At 37.2% G+C, this 18,411-nt stretch overlaps 1 protein-coding gene across 1 annotated transcript in view; it reads left to right on the top strand.

The window, feature by feature from the left end:
- Positions 1–945: 945 nt before the first annotated feature.
- The window catches only part of LOC128216447 (uncharacterized), a 38,974-nt gene continuing 21,508 nt past the window's right edge, over positions 946–18,411 (top strand). Inside the window, exons 1-2 of the mRNA XM_052923017.1 lie at positions 946–1,096; positions 6,497–7,428. Of these exons, the coding sequence (XP_052778977.1) occupies positions 6,504–7,428 (925 nt within the window). The 5' untranslated portion in view covers positions 946–1,096; positions 6,497–6,503. The remainder of the gene's footprint in view (positions 1,097–6,496; positions 7,429–18,411) is intronic.

Below are 18,411 nucleotides of genomic sequence, written 5' to 3' on the forward strand. Positions count from 1 at the left end.
TTTATCATGTTACAAGCGTTTAGCTTACATTTCATACAAATAATGTTGTTCGATGTATGACCCTTTAAAAATATAAATGAGTCAATTATAAAGTGTTAATTTTAATTGAATATTTTTCTTATATACATTTGTTCAAATCACGAATATCAAAATTATATAATTTTTATAACATCACAGCTGTGATACTGTTTAATGTATAGAACTGGCCCCAATTACTCGAAAACTCTTTAGCCTGATCAGCCTTAGTATCTTATTTCATTTAACCAAATTATTCAACATATACTTAAATTAAACAAAATAGATATAACAAATATTGTGATCGGCTTAAATATAATGAGGATATAATTCGATTTTACAAAACATAGTGTTCAATTCAAATTAATTCCTGTGAAAAGGGACTATAAGATTGTTCGAGAACCTGGGTGGGCCCTGCATATCTGTTTCATAGAATAAAGATACAAGACATCAAATATGACCATGCCAAACTGATTCAATGTTTAGTTTTCCATTTTGAAAATCAAGGTGCAGGAACAAATCAACAAAGTGGCAAAAAAATCAGATCTCATATCTTAACAACAAATGACCCCGATAGCAGACTTCACTAAAAGTCATCATATAAATTTGCAGGTTAATACAGTTAAACAAGTTAGCCCCTCCCAGTGTAAAATATATGTTTTGACCTGATAGCAGATTTTACCAATGAAAGTCATCATACACATATGCGGGTTTATACATTAAAACAAGTAAATCTTCAAGCAGGCTTTCTAAAAACCGACAAATCGAATAATCATTACTGCAATCGGCAATAAATAACGGACCATGATATACCGGGATTTATCATCTGATCTTATTGATAACGCAGCCCGGTATCAACATAACTCGGGTACCGGATACCGGGTTTTAGCACCAACCATGATAACCTCCCTTGTTTGTTATCAAGGAAGTTACAACTTTCGTTTTTGAAGACGCCAGAAATTCGTTGACTATCCAAACTGCAACTATTTAAATAATACAACCATATGTGAAAGTAATGAGTTGTGTACTTAAGATATTCGAGTAACTATCGGAAAGGACTTTCTTTCAACATTCACCAAAAGTAAGTTTTAAATATATTTTTTTCTGAGTCACGTACAATAATTGGCGTTCAGAAAGATTTTCATTTTATTCCGACATGTTTATATTTCCATGTTGCCACCAGTTTGCCGTAACAAAAAAGCGTACAAGGAATCCTGGCCTTTGTATGGACTAATAACTTAGAACAAATTAGAACGCGCGGCCCTGCTCCCTCGAAAACGAACACACTATGTCGGTGGAATTACCGAAATCACGGAAATCCCGGAAAACCTTTTTTTTTTTAAATTTTATACAAGAGAGTATTCGATGTTGTTTGTACGCCAGAGTTTAATACTGCATTGTGTTTTCGTGGTTGTTTGTCGTGGTTGTGGGTGGTTGGAGAGGGGTGGGGAAGTCGGAGGAGGTTGGGGGCTTAAACTCGGAAACCCCTTTTATTCTCATAAGTACATAAAATAGAGTATTCGAGGTGGTTTGTACGCCGGGGTTTAATAATGCATTGTGTTTTCGTTGGTTGGATGTCGTTGTTGTGGGTTGTTGGAGAGGGGTGGGGACGTCAGAGGATGGAGGGGGGTTGGCTATGAAGAAGTACTACTTTTAGTTAGATGCTTTATTTAAAAATGTAAAGGTATTGGAGGATGGGGCTCATACTTTACTCTGTGTGAGGTGAGTATGCTTTGTGTAAGGGGAGGGGCGGGGATAGTTGTGGCTGGGGCTACTAATCTATACTATACTTTATATGCGAGTTATGGCGATTGTTGTGGGGAAGACGCCGGGGAATAAAAATAAATTTTAAATAGGCTCAAATCGCTACAGCTGATTTTCCTGAAAACACTTTCATAATACTTTAAATAATATTTTTCCATAAATCTACATACGATACGTATTATTATATATTGTGACACATTGTTAAATGTGACTGTTCGTCATTTTTTCACCTGCATGCAAATTAAGGAGTCTACAACACATCTACACTTTGAAATGAAGTATATAAAATATGTATTTGAGATTTCCTCATAGAATACCCACCCCCCTCCTCCGACTTCCCCTCCCCTCTCCAACCACCTACAACAACGACCTACAACCAAAGAAAACTCAGTGCGGTATTAAACACGTTAGACGTTTGTAAATTAAAGAGGTGTCCGGGTTTTAGCCACTCCCCTCCTCCGACTTCCCCTCCCCTCTCCAACCACCTACAACAACGACCTACAACCAAAGAAAACTCAATACAGTATTAAACACGTTAGACGTTCGTAAATTAAAGAGGTGTCCGGGTTTTAGCCACTCCCCTCCTCCGACTTCCCCTCCCCTCTCCAACCACCTACAACAACGACCTACAACCAAAGAAAACTCAATACAGTATTAAACACGTTAGACGTTCGTAAATTAAAGAGGTGTCCGGGTTTTAGCCACTCCCCTCCGCCGACTTCCCCAACCCTCTCCAACCATCCACGACCACGACATACAACCCACTAAAACACAATGCAATATTTAACCCCGGCGTACAAACCACTATTGTAATATAATTATGAAAATTTACAGGGATGTCGGACTAGAAATCATGTGATAAACACACATTTCTTTTTTGGCTTAAGTCACGTGGTTTAGGTGACATGTAAACTCGAAAAAAATAGCTCATTCAGTTAATGTTTCTTGTTATCATAGACCCGGCTTTAAATAAAGAATGGTGTATCATGTTACTTGTATCTTGTTATAATAATTCATATTTAAGATATCGGAAAAATGTGTCACCAATCGTCATGTCACATGTTCCACCGTAGTGTGATAAATAAACAAATATACCAGCATTAAAATCATATAGGAGGTGCAGTTTCACTCATATCCATTTAAGTACACGCATATATATCATGATATTTGAACCGGTCCAAGAGAGTGCACTTGTGGTATAGGTATCGACCTTTCACCCAAGATGTTGTGGGTTCAAGCCCCACCGGGGAAATAATCTCATGTTCTATGGAAACACGGGCGTACTGAACGGACTCGCGAGTGATTTATATCGACTGTTTACTTTAATTCAATGTATTTACACAAGCGTTCAAAATAATTAAAAATGGTCTATGATATATGTATATTTCAAAACATTCATAAATACCGGAGGGGACACTATTATTTACCAGGCCAAAATGGGAGCCTTAAATCTAATACAGATTAGCATTCGTGTAAGTATTGAAAAAAAATATATATACCAGTACTCGCATAAAAAATAAAAAAGACGGTTATTAGGAAATGTGTACACGCACACCCTCTCACCGAACACACGGATGTGTACACACACTGCCTCTCCCAAACACGCGTATGCGCATAAACTCTTCCTCTACCCAACACGCGTACACACACACGCTTTCCCTATCCACCACACATGTACGCGAACATACACTCCATCTCCCCGAACACACGTACGTGCACACGCACTCCCTCTCCCCGTACACATGTACGTGCACACACACTCCCGCTCCCCGAACACACGGACGTGCACACGCACTCCCTCTCCCCGACCACACATGCGTGCACACGCACTACCTCTCCTCCCACACACGTACGCACACACACACTCCCTCTCCCCGAACACACGTACGCGCACACGCCCCTACCTATATCCCACAAACGTACGCGTACATACACTCTCTCTCCCCGAACACCCGTTCGTATACACACACTCCCTCTCCCCTCACACACGTTCGTGCACATGCACTCCCTCTCCCCTCACACACGTACGTGCCTCCGCACTGCCTCTCCCCGAACACACGTACGCGCACACGCACTACCTCTCCTCAAACACACGTACGCGCACACACACTCTCTGACCCGAACACGCGTACGCACACAAACACTCCCTTTACCCCGAACACGCGTACGCGAACACATAACCCCTCATCTCCACACACGTACGCGCACAAACACTCCCTCTACCCCAACAGGCGTACGCGCACATGCATTACATCTCCACACACGTAAGTGCACAAGCATTAAACTTGGTGTGTGGGTAGCTTATGTAAAGAGCTAGCTTGGGATTGCCTTTGAGGGGTGTGGGGCTAAGGTCAAGGTCACTGTTATTAAAAATTTAAAAATGGTGTCCGCCCAATAACTTTAGTTAGCATTGATAGATATTGATAAAACTTGGTGTGTAGGTAGCTTATGTACAGAGCTAGCTTGGGATTGCTTTTGAGGGTGGTGGAGCTAAGGTCAAGGTCACTGTTACTAGAAATAGAAAAATGTCCAATAACTTTAGTTAGGATTGATAGATATTGACGAAATTTTGTGTGTAGGTACTAGTAGCTTATGTGAAGAGCAAGCTTGGAATTTCTTTTGAGGGGGGTGGGGTCACTGTTACTAAAAATAGAAAATGGTTTCTGCCCAGTAAATTTAGTAAGCATTGATAGATATTGATGAAACTTAGAGCGAAGGTAGCTTATGTGAATAGCTAGCTTGGGAGGTGGGGTCAAGGTCACTGTTCCTAAAAATAGAAAAATGTTTTTCTACCCAACAACTTAGTTAGAATTGATGGATAGTGATGAATCTTAATGTGAATATAGCTTATATGAAGCTGCAGATTGAACTTGCTCATACAACAAATCAATTGGCTATAATTTCTGATTGCCCATAACAAAAACCTGGTTTCGGCGCTTCTAGTTTCTAATTTCAATTTTAAGAAAACGGACAATGTTTGTACAACAAAAATATAAAAATAAGCAAGAAAATGGTCTAAACAATTTATGCATATGAATAAATCTGATGAAAAGTAGCGGGTATTTAAAAAAATCTTTGTCAAAAGTTACGAAATTCACACTAAGTTAAAAATATTAACTAAGATGCTTATTGAATACGGCCCCATGTTATCTTTTATTCAAATTATGGCCCCTGATTGACTATGGAACTTAGGTTAAAGTTTGAGGGCAGGTTGGGGTATCTATTAATAACTTATATACCTTTCATTCAATTGACTTAATACTTCACAAAATTGTTCAGGACCATCACCTAAAATTGTTCAGAACCATCACACAATGAGGTTACATTATACCATATTATCCTTAATACAAGTTATTGCCCCTGCTTGACTTAGGTCAAAGTTTTAGGGCAAGCTAAATTTAAGGGCAAGTTGGGATTTTAATAAAAAAAACTTCTACACCTTTCATTCAAATTGCATTTAATAAAATTCAAAATTATTGACGACCATCTTACAACAAGAAACATAACTCCATTTTAACCCTAAATACAAATTATGGCGTGATTTTTTTTAATGATTTTTTTTAAATTTGATTTTAATTTCCTTCTAAAAACACATGTTTATATTCTTAACCACTTTTTCATTAAGGGAAAACAAGTTATTTGAATGTCTTGCGTCATTGTTCGGGCGTGCTGGTGGGAGGGCAGCATTAAAGGCATCTTATGTATCGAACAATTTTAGCCAGGGTTGACATAAAGAGACGAAACTTGGTATATACGAAGAGACCTTTTATGGGAATGCTTTTGAGGCCCCTACGATTAAGGTCAAGGTAACTATGATTAGAAAAAGGGTTGGTATTGAATTACTTAAGTATTAGGGTCTACACATTGTGACCAAACATGGTGTATAGGAAGAGTTTATAGAAACCTTTTCTGAGATTGTGTTGGGCCCCGAGATACTAAAACTAGATTACAGTTTCAGTTATGGTTGACATACTGTGACCAAACTTGATATGTAGGAAGAGTGTATGGAGGATTTTTATGAGATTGTGTTTGGGCCCTTAGAATCAAGGTCACCGTTACAAAAAAAATAGAAGAAAGCAGTTGAAACTGAATCTCTTCTGCCAAACATTAAAAAGCTGGTTTTGTCACATCGCGATTCTTGTTCACTTTTTAATTTGATTGTTTTATTGCTTTTGTCAGGCACATATTACATCGTTATTGTATTCATTTCTAAGTTAAAGCGGCGTAGTCGAGCTCTTGTAAGTGTTTCCAGGAGGTCTCAAACCAAACTTTTAGCTACCTTCAATTTAAAATGGTGCATTCTTGTGTGATGTTCGCACATTTTCTCCACTAGATTTCAACTATAGTTATTTGTAGAAATTAATTGTTGGGGTGGTGCAAGGTTGACGGCAAAAATCACCAGCACATTATGGGTAGCACCGGGCGCATGCTCACTTAATTTGTCCATGTTTTCTCTTTTATTTCAATATAGCAGAAGAAGGTAATAAAATATGCAAAAATGCACCATTGCGGCTTTCAAATTTAAAAACTTTCTGTGGGGAGTACCCCCCTACCTACACTGTCACAAATTCTGTCACTGTTCTGAGGGAGTCCCGCATGTCAAAATATTACGTTCCTTTGTTTTCCCCCTCGAACATCAACTCCTGGGTCCGCTCCTGTAAATCGTTTAGAACTTCGTAAACCGAGTGTATATTTGACAATCAAATTATGATTTTAGACTCAAGATGGATGCAGTCTCAGGGAAAAAGGCACCCGAGGGAACAGGATCGGTGTCTGACAACACATTCTGCCAGACATGTGCGAACGATGGCAAGGACATCCCTTCTGATGCCTTCTGTACCGTCTGCAAGGAGTTCCTGTGTTCCAACTGTGCCCGAGTACACAGGAACATGACGTTTACCAAAAGCCACCCTCTTCAGGACAAGAGTACCATGCCTTCTTCACTCCAACCAGAGAGTGAGAATAAGCATTTTACGGAAACATGTCAACGCCATGCCGAAGAGTTTATAAAATACTTTTGTCCTAATCACGAGACACTTCTGTGTGGAGACTGCTTGGCTGATAAAGAACACAGCTCATGCACCATTGAAAGGATTTCTCAAGTGGCAAAGCGGTACAAGGAGGGCCCAGAATACAACGGTCTGAAGGCAGGACTTGTCCAGATGGTCAATGACATCGGCAACCTTTCAGACAACATACAAGCGGGCATGAAATATATTGATGAAGAGAGCTTTACAAATATCAATGAGCTTCGAAAGTTCAGGAATGAAATCAAACAATACCTGGATAAGAGGGAACATAAGTTACTGGAAGAAATTGAGCAGAACAAACGGAAATCAGAGAGCGTCTTAAGTGAACTGAAATCAAATTGCCAAGACATAATAGCTGCCACTGAGAAACTCAAGGTCAAGCTTAAAGCCCAGGAGGTCAACAACAACCAGCTGTTCATATCTGGAACAAGAGCGATTAAGGAATTAGTCGGTCTTCAGTCAGCCCTTAAAGACATCAGAGGTAAAAAAAGTGTGTTATACTTCAAGTTCACAAGGGACCCCGCCACAGAACAGCTGCTGGCCTCATGCACAGCAATTGGCAGATTTGACCAGGTGGCATCAGATTTAGCAGACCGGCAGAAACAACGTCAGTGGCCAGGTAAGCAACACAAAGCAGTTATATCACAATGAGGTTTCACGTTTGATGTAAATGGTATATTTTTTTATATGGTGACTTTATTGCTATCCATTTTCCAAGTTATTTGAGATATTTATAAGCACCTCTTTAATTTCCTTTTAAAACAAAAGTTATTCCACAATTGGAAAGCGTGTGAGCTTAAACGTGTGTGTGCGTACGTGTCTGCGTGTGAGTGTGAGAGCATGCATATGTGCTAGCATGTGTGCGTGCGTTGCACTTGTGTGTGAACGTTTTTTGTGCCTGCGATTGTTCCGTGTTCGATTCAATATTGAATTGATAAGCTGCAGTGTTTAGTACACAGCGTATGTCTTGGTATTAATTTAAAATGGGTTGTGTTTAAACATAACATCGAATCGCTTTATCTCACTTTTTCAGACTATTTTTAAGATGATATTAACATTTATTAATGGTACAGCGTTGCCATCAAAGGTGGCGGTATCTGTGCAGAGATGATTTCATGTACAGTAGAACACCGTTTATCCGAAATCGTAGGGACCCGAAAAAAATTCGAAATAGCGATAATTTTGGATAAACTGTGTTCGGAATAGCGGTGTTCAACTGTATGTATATATCTATTAATTAAAAGGTCTCTGTATTATATTATTGCTAGCATAGGCGGCAGTTTCTGTAAGAGATTGTTAAATATATTATTTCTGTTATTATAAACATATCAGCGCTTTTTGAAATTTGTTTGTATCCCATTCTTATCATAAATGCATTTAATATATATTAATGCCTTAAAACCTCACCGTACACTTCTCTGACTGATACTGCCCCCTATGGTTACATCGTATACTTCTTATGTTGGTACCGCCCCCTGTGGTTACACTGCTTACTTTTCTGAAAGTTACTGCCCCTCAATGATGAAACTGTATTCTTCTCAGACTGACACAGTGTCATAGGACTTCAATGTTTATTTCTGTAGCTAATACTGCCCCCTGTGGTTACACTGTATACTTCTCGGGCTGACACTGCCCCCTATAGATTACGGGTACACAGTATGCCTTTATCACTGATTGGTACTTCCCCGTATGGTTAAATTGTTTGCGTCTCTAAATGATATTTCCCCTATGGTTACAACATATACTTCTCTGAGTGATACTGCCCCTATGGTTACATTTTATACCTTTCTGACTCATACTTCCATTATGTGATAACACGTATACTACTCTGACTGATACTGACCCCTGTGATTACAATTATACTTCTCTGACTGATACTATCACCTGTGGTTACACCGCATACTTCTCAGGCTGACTCTGACCCCTTTAGTAGCACCATATAAATCTTTGTCTGATACTGCCCCCTATGGTTACTCCATATACTTTTCTGACTTAAACTATCTTTTGTGTTTACACCGTATTCTTCTCTGTCTGATACTATCACCTGTGGTTACACCGTAATCTTCTCTGTCTGATACTATCACCTGTGGTTACACCGTAATCTTCTCTGTCTGATACTATCACCTGTGGTTACACCGTAATCTTCTCTGTCTGATACTATCACCTGTGGTTACACCGTAATCTTCTCTGACTGATACTATCACCTGTGGTTACACCGTAATCTTCTCTGTCTGATACTATCACCTGTGGTTACACCGTAATCTTCTCTGTCTGATACTATCACCTGTGGTTACACCGTAATCTTCTCTGACTGATACTATCACCTGTGGTTACACCGTAATCTTCTCTGTCTGATACTATCACCTGTGGTTACACCGTAATCTTCTCTGTCTGATACTATCACCTGTGGTTACACCGTAATCTTCTCTGACTGATACCATCTGATGTCGTTTCACCGTTTACTTCTTTAACTGAAAGTATCGCCTGTGGTTACACCGTATACTTCTCTGACTTATACTGTCCACTGTGATTACACGTATACATCTCTGACTGATCTGCCCCCTATGGTTACACTATTTCCTTCTCTGACCAATTCAGTCCCCTATGGTTACACCTTATTCTATCTCTCGTGGTAACCCCGTGTATTTCTCTGACTGATACTATCTCCTTAGTTTACACGGTATACTCCTCTGACTGATACTATCTCCTGTGGTTACACCGTATACTTCTCTGACTGATACTATCTCCTGTGGTTACACGGTATACTTTTTTGACTGAGACTTTCCCCGGTGGTTATACTGTATACTTCCCTGACTGATACTATCCCCTGTGGTAATGCTGTGTACTTTTCTGACTGATACCTGCCCCTGTGTTTGCACCTTATACTTTTCTGACTTAACTGGTCTTCTTAGGCTATACCAAATACTTCCCTGACTAACACTGTCCTCTATGTTTACAATATATTCTTCTTTGACTGCTAATGTCCCTATGGTTACAAGGCATACTTCTCTGACTGACACTGTCCCCTATGGTTACAAGATAATCTTCTCTGGCTGATACTGCCCCTATGGTTACAAGGTAGTCTTCTCTGACTGATACTGCCCCCTATTGTTACTAAGCATACTTCTCTGGCTTATACTGCGTACTATAGTTTCAAAATATATTTCCCAGCTTGATGCTTTCTGCTACTCTAACACCATCTACCTCTTTGACTTTAACTGTCCCGTATGGTTACACTGTATACTTCTCTGACTGATACTTTCCCCTGTGGTTACACCGGATACTTTTCTCTCTGATTCTGTCCCCTATGGTTACTCCGGATACTTCTCTGTGTGATTCTATCCCATGTGGTCACACTGTTTATTTTTCTGGTTGATATTGCCCCATTTGGTTTCACCATATATTTCTCTGAATGATAGTGCCTTCTGTTTTTACACTGGATATTTCCCTGGCTGATACCGCCCCTTATGGTTACACCGTATATTTCTCTGACTGATACTGTCACCTATGGTTACATGGTATACTTTTCTGATATATACTTTCTCATGTGGTTGCACCATATACTTATCTGACTGATAATGCCACCTATGGTTACACCGTATAGTATACTTTTCCGACTGATACTGCCACATATGGTTCAATCATATACTTTCGTGTGTTCGTGTATGTGTGTGTGTGTGTGTGTGTGTGTGTATGGGTATGTTCGATGTGATCATGAGTGTGTATGTTTGTATGAATGTATTTCATGTGACTTTGAGTGCGTGTTTGAGTGAGTGCATGTGTGTGTACGTGCATAAGTGTCTTTTGTGCCTGTGAGTGTGTGCACGAGTGTGAGTTTGTGCATTTCTTGTGTTGGTGTGTGTGTGTGCCCTAAAATTAACTTCAAAAAATTGTTACCATATTGTACTCAGAAATAAATCTGTGTGTATGTATTGATTTGAGCTTTATGTGAATATAGGAAATGAGAACAAAATGGCATCATTTTCAAATCAGCCTTACTATTATTACAAAGCATGGACTTGTTATTTACAAGAATTTAAGTTTAAATGACAATTCAAAATTTCGTCTCAGGGGAATCAATTGTGTGTTTTGTTCAATATCAAATTAATCATCTACTGTGTTTCGTTGCTAGCGCAGGTCTTGGTATAAATACAAAATGCGTTCGTTTCAAACAGAGAATGAAATATTTTACATCATCACACTTTTTAAGTGTGGTACAAACATTAGTTAGAATTACATCGTGGCCATCATAGGCGGCAGAATCGGTCTGTGATTGTTTTATATATAAAATACTATTTACATTATAAGAATTTCTCTGTATTCCATCGTTGACGGGGCGGAAATAAGTAGGAAAGGGCGTGAAACCGTAAACAAACGGTTTTGTTTTGTCTTATTGGGTGTTTCAAAAAATATAAAAACACAAATATTTACCGTATATTTTACGGCAAAATAATTACTGTAATAGTCTTCTGATTTCATTCAAAAAGGGTGTTTAAATACAGATTCATGTTCAAAATAGAGGCTAAATCGGAATATGCTTTTAAGTATGATTTTTACATCAATTGAACTTTTTTATCACCAAAACTAAGATATAAGTTTCACTTTCAGACACAACGCGCTGCATGTGTAGTTTATTATATTAATTATGTATGAACAGTATCCGGTATAAGTTTGCAAATCCGGTTTACTTGCAAACTTAGTTTTTTTATTACCTTAGATATCAACTTCAAAAGCGACACATAGAAAGTTTGCCCATTAAATAAGAAATATTTTAAGTAAAATTAAAAAAAAAGTTTTAAGAAATATGAAAATTTTAATTCCAAAATTGATTTCTCCCGTTGGCCACCAATTGGATTTTAGGTCCCCCGCGGGGTTTTGGCAAACTCCAGTTGGAGAATTTTCCATATGAGCCGAAACGGGGGAAAAAATCAGCAATATGAAAAAAATCAAATATTACAATTTGGAACAGAAAATTACATTTCTATTTATGTTTTGAGTACTAGAGTTATTAACTTTATTAAAATCTAAAAAAAAATCAAAAATTATGATTTTGTAAAAACGGTTCTCCAATTGGAGAAATTTCCAATTGGAGAATTCCACAGTCAATTTCTATTGATAAAATTCACCAATTGGAGAATATAGAAGTTGGAGAACACAGAAGTTGGAGAAATCACCAGTTGGAGATTTCCACAGTATTACAGCTGCTGGGTTAAAAAAAGTTGGGATATATACATGTCATCATATAATTGCTAATTAATTTAATATTGATAAAATATTCAAGAAAATAACAATGCAAGATGCTAGTTGTTACCTGATTTCGCGTATACCATCGGCATTTTCAACTTGTGTGCAATCTAAAGCAGTTTTATTATATACAACTGCGTCAGATGTGTAGTTTTATTATTCCTTTTCAGAAAACTGTTTTATCAAAATGCATATTTCACTAATAAATCTAAAAAATCAAACTGTTTGCTTAATTTTGCATTTTCCACAGATACTTCCTGGTGGTACTTGGTTATAATATTGAATTTTTAATCGACTTTAAGGTTAGAGAACACTGAATGTATTCCTTAAGACCACTCGGTCAAGGATTACCGTGAAAGCGCCAAGCACTTGCTTCAAACAGGGTCATTTAATTATTTTTCAAAGCACCGATGAAGGGGTACAAATTTCATTGGTTAAATTTAACTAAAATAAATAAGCTCGATTTTGCTAAAGGTGATTAGCTGATAAAATCACTCTCGAGTCCGTTTCCTGGCTAGAAACTGTTACTGTGTCATTTTTGAGAGGCCATCCATGAGATAGTACCCCTGGTGGGGATCGAACCCACATAGTCGTGGGTAAGAAGCAGAAACCTACACCACTAAACCACTTTCATCCTTAAAGTACCGAGAGGCAGGCATCACGCGGCAAAGGGATCGAGCTAAATGTACCATGGAATGAACCCACGACTACGACTTCAATAGGCTACGCCTTAACCAATAGGCTACGGAGACGGTATTAATGCATGTACTCAATTGCAGATTCAGGGGGGGGGGGTCCCTCCACCCCTTTGAATCGTCCGTTTATACATTCTCAGTCAATATCGGGGAAAATACAATATTAAGATAAAAATGCCCTATTTCGGACTATAAATTAGAGGAGTACACCTTCCCCGGCCCAACATTTTAAGCCATTCAATTTCTGTTCTGAAGGAGGGGCGGATGTGGAAAGATTGAGCCAATGAGTTTCTGTAATCAGAATTGTTGTTTCATAATGTTATAGTTCCTATAAACAGTTTAAACGTTTTAAGACATCGAAATAAACAAACGCATGTTCAGTTTAAACATACTCTGTATACAACGTTCTCGTACTCCAGTGCGATGATGCTATGCATTACCATCGACCTCTGATGAACAGGAATGACAACGTTTAAAAGCTATTATTTATACAATTATGATCATCTGACTGACTGAGTATCTGCCAAAACTTTTCTGTTTAAAGAGACTCTCTCATGTTTTGACACCAGATTTTCTCGTAATGCATCTGAACACTTATATTTATTTTACTCCTTGGTATTGAATTTGCAGAAATAATAGTAACAAGGTTGATTTTCTTTTATACTTCAATTGCATTTTTAAAAAAGATGGGAGCAAGCCCATGCCGGTGCAGATAACACATACTCGAATATTATGTCAATCAACTGATTGTGCAACAGCCTTTTGTTGAATCGTGTTTGTAACGCATTTCAAAATTTTGGACTTCAAAGACTATATATTTTAGCACATATCAACATTTAGGGTTCCAGCCATCAATAGCTTAGCTTTAACACTTAGTTTGATTCACAATACTTTATTTCGTAAAAGCAATCTATAAAATCCAAGTAAAAGATGCATTTTCAAAACCCTGTACGCTTCGCTTAAATTCACTCAAAAACTCAAGTTCGAAAGATTTAAAAAAGTATGTCATAAACATAACCCCTTTAGCGGCTGAGGAAGCCGATCCAAACCATTCACATACAAAAAAACTGAGTTTCTTAATATATAAATCTCTAATAAATTTGCCAAATAAAATTCAACATGGGTAAACAATTATAAAAAATAAAGTATTTTATGTATTGCAACATATTTATAAAAAGATAAAGTCAATTGAATCAAATGAATATTTTCAATGTACTTTCTTTCCCGCGGTAAGTGGACTTTTCATCTTACTCCAACAAGTGAGGAGTATGGTTGATTCTCTTCGTGAGTGAACTCAACTTTTTTAAACACTTGTATTTCAAATCTAGTCCATATAAACATCCCCTTTAGATTCTTTGACGATTGCATTTTCCATGGGAGATCACTGCGTAGGATAAACATACAAGTGTTGTTTAGCCACACTGTGGTTTCAATAATGTCAGGGGCGTAGCTACCCCTCTATTCATGTGGATTCATAAATGTGCTGGGGAGTTCGGGGGCATGCCCCCTCAGAAAATTTTGAAAACCATGGTGCAATCTAGTGCATTCTGTGCGTTTCGATGTGCATTATTTTGTACTGGAAAATAACCAGTTTTTGGATCATGTAGTCAAGTTCGCATACTGCTATTTCGGTGCTTTTTTTCAGAACCATGTTTTTTTTTCAGCAGCGTATTCACGTATAGGCGGCTACACGCCTGTATGTTGTGCATATGAATGTATAATTTGGTTTATATGATGCATCCTTAATGTAACACCTGCTTGCTGCTACACCAATAGAAACTTCATTAGATATTAGCAGTAAAAGAACTAGCACTGACGTTCCCAATTTTCGTCTGGGTCATTTAAATAATAGAAAACAAATTACATGATAAACAAATTTGTTTTGACTTCTTTAATGAATTATATAAACACATTGTACAAACATATCATGACACTTTTAAACAAAAAGTATGGCTGTCAATTAAACAGTATGCTAGCTTTAAAGATTGAGGCAAACCATTAGAATTTTACAGCGGTCTTAAAAAGGTGTATTTAAAGCTGCAATCTCACTAATTGATCGTTTTGACTACCGGCACTCTTTTATTGTTGGTCTATAAATAGACCATTTTTTGCATAGACCAATTTTAAGTGATATAAGACTACTGAAATAAGATCAGATTGCATTTTGTCATATTTATGGCTAAAATGATGTTTTATGGGTATAGTAGCATTACGACCAATTTAATGTAAATGAACTTTTCGGCAGTCTTACCAAACATTTTTGATTGGTTCTATTGTGAATTATCTAATATGACTGAATTAGAGGAATGATAACCAAATCAGCTTTTGAGACAAATTTTTTAAAGTGTCTAAAATGACAATCTGTGAAAGTGCAGCTTTAAGTTTTGATCTAAAGCTTCATTTACACATTGTTATATTATAAATAACTGTTTAAAAGGTCTCATACATGTACAAAATAAGATTTTAATTTTCATACAAATATCTAAAATTGATTAAAATAATAAAGTACCATTAACATATTTCTTAATAGTGCTGTTTCTCAACTGACAATACCATTCAAAGCAATCATTTCAACTATGAAGTTAGTTTTAACTTTCAACTTTTTAATAGCATATATGCAACAAAATATACCAAAAATACAAGCCATGAACAAAATATGATTGTTCAACTTACATTGTCCTTGACCTTTTAAAATGACCATTTTCCTGTTCTGTCCATTTGTAAGTTGTGCCCTGAGGAATGAAGTATGACTGTATGAATCACAAAAAGCAATAAAAACACTAAAAAAATCCCCCATTACCCCTGTAATTTCTAATACAGCAGTAAAATCAAGCAATTTTCAAGATTGATTGTGCTGCCAAATCAAAAACATGTTTGCCAAAACATTAAGAGCTGCATTCTCACAGATATACCGTTTTAACATCTTTTGTTTTGTCTTGGAATGAGCAAATTTTTGCGTAAATATCAGCAAACCAATGGTAAAAGATTGCTGACAAAACATCAAATCCCAGATTTCATATTTCCTTCGAAGATTAATGTTACTAATGGTTTAAGAAAAGTGCATAAAACATCAATGTTTTAACTTAAATAGAAAAGTCTGCGATTGAATTTTTTGTCAGTAGTCTTATATTCCATGCATTTTTCGCAAAAATTGGATGGTACCAATCCAAAACAAACAAGAGGCCCAAAAGGGCCTATGCTCTACTGGCTGGGTTTGTGTGGTCAACATCACTGTTTTCGAAAAGAACCAACCCCTTATGGGTATCTGAACACTCAAAACTGAAGACTGTATCATATTCGCAAGCATTTATTACAAAATAGCATTTTTTTATACTATCAAGGCCCATCATCTAATAATTTCAAGGCCAATAATCCAGGAAACATGGGCAGATCAGGTTTTTGAAAGGAACTGAGCTCTAATGGATATACTGGACAAGTTTCATTAAGATACAATCAAAACTGAAGACTGTATCGTGTTACCGAGCAATTGTTTACTGACACACTATTTTTTTATTATCAAGGCCCATAATCTTGGCATTCATGGGCGGATCTGGCTGGTTTTCGAAAGGAACCGAGCTCTAATGGATATGTAGATATTGTACAGGTTTCATCAAGTTACAATCAAAACTGAAGGATGTATCATGTTAACGAGGATTGTTTACAGACGCACATACTACGTACACATTACCATCGCATAAGCTCTTCTGGCCTTTGGCCAGTAGAGCTAAAAATGAAAAAAAGTTGTCAAAACCTCCAAAGTGTGAGAGTGCATCTTTAACATCTGAAAGTAACTCTGTTTGCCTCATGCCCCTAAACAAGGTTTAATTATATTATATGAGCAGTGGGCTTGTCCCTGTATTTTTTATTGTATGATTGCAGTAATGGATACTGGTCTCATTACCTTCTGACAATTTTTCATCAATTTTAAGGAAACAGAAAGCACATATTAAGCTCATATAATGCTGTACAAATTTAATCTATTTCATTACGTTGAGAAATAGTTTCTAACTAGAAATGTGTCCATAGGACACGGATGCCCCCACTTCGGTTTTTTGTCACAGAAAATAAGCCATAATGATTTTTGAAGTATTTTTGGCAAAAAAGGGCCGTAACTCCTAAATGACTAAAGCGATTTCCATGACTATCGAACTTGATCAAGATATTATGGTCACAAACATGTGTTTAAAGTTTGGTGAGGATTGGACAAACAGTTTTCAAGAATTAGATCGGAAACAATCTTCGGGACGTATTTTTCAAGTCTTTTTTTGCAAATAAAGGGCCGTAACTCCTAAATGACAAAAGCGATTTCCATGGCTAAGGAACTTGATCAAGATATTATGGTCACAAACATGTGTTTAAAGTTTGGTGAGGATTGGACAAACGGTTTTCAAGAATTAGATCGGAAACAATCTTCGGGACGTACGTACGTACAGACAGACAGACGTACGTACGGACAAGGGCAACCCTATATGCCGCCACTTTGTGGGGGCATAAAAATATTAATTGTGGAAACATATCTTATTTAAATACATACAGGAAATGGCGACATCATTTACCCTTTAGTATGAAAAATGCAGTTTCCTGATATTTGAATAGCGGTTCTTTATTTAAGCATCTCAATTCATTCAACATACACATAGTATGTATCAAGTTTCAAAGGAAACCAAATCATTATAACAATTGTTTTCAAAGCAAATATTCACACTCTTGACAAACTTCTTTTCCTAGTTTCAACTTTGAGACTTTTTGATGAGCCTGCACCTTCCCTCCTCTTATGCAGTGGCTTCAAGCAATAAAGCTAAAAGCTCAAGTTGCGCACTGGTGAACAAGACTGCTGTGTTGATAGTTAGTTGACAAACTGCACACTTGATGCCATAAATCATGTCCATCAACCTCCAGAATGAAGAAATGATGCAGCACAGAATTGATTTCAATTGGACCTCTCTGTACTTTCATCCCCTAAGGCCTTGTTGTAGTCAAAGACTATGTCTTAGTGTGCAGTGCGTGATCTTGAGAAGCCTAAATCTGCTCGTCTGAGGAAGTAAGTCTGGCAGAGTGTGAAACTCCTGTCTACTCATATGGCTAGACGCCTGTGATCTATGTCTTCTTGTGTGTGCCCAACCATCACCTGAAGAAAATTTAGAGGAAGTTAGTGCTTGATTACAAGTTAATGTGACAAAACAAGGTCTTTTATTTATGCCACCAAGATCTAGTATTCCAAGTGTCATATCTTGTATGTTAACTCAAAGCAATTGAGCATAAACTGTTTGGTAATTTATTTTAAGTCACTGCTTCCACTTATACTATCAGTAATATTGAACATGAACCGACTGACCCAAATATTATTCTAAATATTTTTATGTGCAGAAACCTTAATCCTATTAACCCAAAAGTAATCCAATTGTATGTCTTCACAAAACATTTTACAATAATATTTGTCAATTTAACTCAAATATTGAGTATTGTTTTTTTGTCATACAAACAAAGAGATGGCCCTATATATATTGCTCACCAGATTTGAGAAAGGATTCTAAATTAGTTATTGTTTGAACACTTACTGGACACTTTTGGTCTGACTTTATAATGCAGCTGGTGAAAATATTAAATGTCCCTTTATAATGGGCTTACAAAAACATAAAAAAAATATATATTTGTTTAAAAAT

The sequence above is a fragment of the Mya arenaria genome, chromosome 14, assembly GCF_026914265.1.
Source record: "Mya arenaria isolate MELC-2E11 chromosome 14, ASM2691426v1".
NCBI lineage: Eukaryota > Metazoa > Mollusca > Bivalvia > Myida > Myidae > Mya > Mya arenaria.